At 39.1% G+C, this 3,705-nt stretch overlaps 1 protein-coding gene across 2 annotated transcripts; it reads right to left on the reverse strand.

The window, feature by feature from the left end:
* Positions 1 to 517: 517 nt before the first annotated feature.
* LOC115801196 (SUN domain-containing protein 5-like) lies at positions 518 to 3,435 on the reverse strand. 2 transcript variants are annotated; one of them, XM_030758950.1, is made up of 8 exons: positions 3,215 to 3,435; positions 2,642 to 2,732; positions 2,223 to 2,499; positions 1,880 to 2,096; positions 1,658 to 1,785; positions 1,369 to 1,542; positions 1,160 to 1,249; positions 518 to 955 (listed from the first exon to the last, which is right to left on the reverse strand). In XM_030758950.1, the coding sequence occupies exons 2-8, from the start codon at positions 2,728 to 2,730 to the stop codon at positions 833 to 835; spliced, it is 1,098 nt and encodes a 365-aa protein (XP_030614810.1). In that variant the 5' UTR covers positions 2,731 to 2,732; positions 3,215 to 3,435; the 3' UTR covers positions 518 to 832. The 2 variants fall into 2 exon arrangements, with proteins under 2 accessions (XP_030614810.1, XP_030614803.1); XM_030758943.1 differs by lacking the exon at positions 3,215 to 3,435 and having other exon boundaries at positions 2,642 to 2,956.
* Positions 3,436 to 3,705: the final 270 nt, after the last annotated feature.

Genomic DNA, 3,705 nt, shown 5'->3' on the forward strand with positions numbered 1-3,705 from the left:
TGTGACTGAGCCCATAAACTCAGCAGGAAAGCTGAAAGACTCTAAAAACTAATGACTTTTTTACTTTAGGATCACCACTATTCATGGGGTGACAATATAGAGAGAAGTAATTGGTCAGTAGGTGGTTGTTTAAGCCCTGCACGAACTTACTGTCTAACATAAATCTGCAGTACAAGTTACTGTGATGTCATGGTGGTACCCAGGTATGTAGTAAGTCACCTTTGTAATACTGAAAACACCTTTTAAAAACTGAAGTCACGTCACTAATCCTCAAACCCTGTTTCACAGTAAAGGCGTCATTATGCACTTTTTTGACTTCCATTTTAAATCCTGGGAATATAATGCATTTCATCTTGCTTGTTATTCAGTAGGTGAAGGACCAATAATCTGTTGCAGTTGTTACATAATTAGTAGTTTTGTATCATAATATACACTGACATTTAAGAAATTTTAACAAACACATTGTCTCTTTTTTATTATTATTATTTTATTATTATTTATTCGATATTGTGCTCATACAAGACAATTCAAAAAAAAAAAATCATCTCAAAGGATGATTGAATGAGAAAAGAAAGGAAACTCCCAACAATCTGACGATCCCCTTCGAGCAAGCATTTAGCGACAGCGGGGAGGAAAAACTCCCTTTCAACGGGAAGAAACCTCCAGCAGAACCAGACTCGGGGAGGGGCGGTTATCTGCCTCGACCGGTTGGGGGGTGAGGTGAATCAGACTGCAAACACTGAACTAGTCCAATCTGATTGATCTTCACATAATTTCTTTCTTTTCTTATTCATTTTTATATTCAATATATTCCTACATGTCTCTACAGCCTTTAAAGGTCACTGAGTGCCTTCTTTCCATGAACCCTAAAGCTATAAATACATGTATAATTGTGGTTGCCCCAGTTGCTGTGTATCTTCAGTGTCAGGTACTTCACCACATCTCTTTCATGACCCTGTGAGACAAAAAAAAATTAAATAAGCTGAGTTAGTTGGATATAAACTTTGTGCCTGTTGATAACACAACAGGACGGTAAATTTAGTAATGATTACTAACAGGAAAGCTATATTTAATAACTAATCTACGATTATTCAAATTTTTAATAAGTTGGAGAAATAAACAGTGTATGTGCATGTGGCTATTGACAGAGTGGACTCACCGCCATCTTAAATAACTGAAGTGGCCTTCCACTGGCATCATACTCAAAGGTACCCAGGTAGATTTTTGGATCCTCGATATTTTGATTTCCCTGATGACACACAAACAGATACATATCAAGTTATTTTCTAATATACTGTAATGTATGTAAAAGTTCAATAGTGTGCTGCAAAGATGTCTGCACTGTAAATTGAGAAATCTGTGACTTACAAACACTGAGAACATCCTCAGAGCACTTGATCTGGTTCCATATGGGGATATGTTCTTTGGTATGTGCCCGATTGACACATGGCTGACATATATGCTGTGGGACAGCTCGACTGACAGCTGTCCCTTTGAACCTTTAAAGGCCCAGCACTGCCCCGGACTATTTGGTGCCCATCCCTTAAAAGAAAACAAACAAATAAATCAATCAAATAGAGTTCAACAAAGACCACTGTCATCACACTGCTGTGTCATGCAAGCATATGACATATTAATTTGTGGAATAAGTTATTACCTGAAGAAGGGTTCTCGGGCTTACAGGTGGAGGCCGTTTGGCACTTACCACTGTAAACCCAAACAGGGTCAATCCTGGCACTTCTGGAGGATAGGACTCTGAAGTCTTTTCAGTTAATATCCTGGCTCCTTTAGATTAAAGACAGAGTGAGAAATGAATATCACAAAAAAAATAATTAAATAAAAAATCTTACACAACTTCCAGATTGAATTAATGTCTCACCTAGTCTCTCCAGGGCAAAATTGGCCATCGTGTCCGATAATGGATGAAGGAGCACCATTTTCTCCTTGAGTTCCTCTTGGAGCTCCTTGAGTTTCTTCATTTGCCCTCGGAGCTCCTTGAGTTCCTTCAGTTCTCCTCGGAGCTCCTTGAGTTCCTCCAGTTCCCCTCGGACCTCCTTGAGGTGTATCCACACATCTTCGGAGCTCCCAGTGAAGACCTGTAATTGAGAGAAGAATCAGTTTATGTTTATGTAAACACCTTATGATAATATTATGCTGGCATTGTCTGATTTATGTCAGAATCATTATTATTTGTTATTATAAGCTGCATCTGATTGCCATACCTTTTTCACAGTGGTGATGGAGAACCCAGTGGGGACAGCCAGAGTCAAAAAGACTCCAAAACACAAGAACAGGACGAAAGCCATCGTCCTCCATGGCCAATTTGCAGGACCAGTTTGATCGGGCTTATCTATTGCCGGATCAAGTTCTTTATACAGTGATGTATACAGTTCTGTATACGGTGGTGTATACGGTGGTGTATACCGTTCTGTACCCAGTTCTGTATCTGGTGATCCATCAAATCTGGGACGTAAATGAGATTTGCACCTTTTGAAAAACCTGAATAGAATAAAAGCAAATGAGAAAAAATGTACATTAAAAAACAAATTCATTAAAAAAATAACATATACCATGCACATATAAGCATGTCACACATGTGTGACAGCCAAACACAATTACATACATATATACTCCACCTTACCTGTACATTGTCTCCTTGTAGGAAATGACTGGTTTCCCATCACAGCCATAGTAGCCGTTTGACTGTAAACGACTGCTTCTTCTCAGCATTGCTGTAAAATAAAAGAGATGGAGAGATGTTAAGCGAGCCTCTGACACAAAGCATATCATACTTTCTAGCTTATTATGTGAGCACAAGACCATTTTCATTAGAAGCAACTCTGTACCAGTCACCCATTCCCTTTTACATGAACTCTTTTCTAACTTGGCTTCTTTTAATGAACAGAATCATTGATTTTAGCCACATTTGAAATTTGCTCTTAATTAAAGGACTTTTCTTCACTAGTCCCTTAGAAACAACCCAACATATTGCTCTGATTTGTATCATGGGTACAGATCAGCACTTTTTTCCCCTCTTTTCTGCCAATAAAGTGTGTAAAGTGTAAATGTGCAAAGGGAGATTCATAGCTGAGGTTCCTTTTAACACGTAAATAATAATAATAATTGCACTAAAAAGACCTTTTTTGACATAATTAACTGGAATGTAACTTTTGCATAATGTGCAAAAGTTTGTTTTTTACAGAGTGGTACTTACCTTTAACAAATTATTAGTTTTGTAGTGGAAGTCGTGAATCCAGGAAAATCCGTATGATTTCTCGCTGTAAACAATAAACTGAAATAGCAGCCAAGGTTCAGCGTATGGACTCCCTCCCACTTCACAACGCACAGATAAAGGCTGTCAACAAAGGACGTCATTATGACGTAGAATATTCCAACACGTGGGCGAGTGCGCGCACACGTTGCGAACAGGTGTGAACACAGGAAAGCCGCGTGCACACCGGAAACTATTTGCCCGTCGCAAAAACAAACGAACAAAAAAACTATTTGCCGTCGCGCATCGCTATCAAGGTGTCAGCTGGTCACACTGTGGCTATGCCAGGTTGCCTAGGTGACCAGCAGCTCATATGCCGATCGCCTGTATTCGTCGTTCTGTATTCATCGGCAGAGTCTTTGGTCGTTCACTTCTAGGTTAGTGTTGTTTAGTATATTAATTGAAGCAATCTCTTCACTTACGAAAATTCACTA

This window comes from Archocentrus centrarchus, chromosome 3, assembly GCF_007364275.1.
Source record: "Archocentrus centrarchus isolate MPI-CPG fArcCen1 chromosome 3, fArcCen1, whole genome shotgun sequence".
Lineage (NCBI taxonomy): Eukaryota > Metazoa > Chordata > Actinopteri > Cichliformes > Cichlidae > Archocentrus > Archocentrus centrarchus.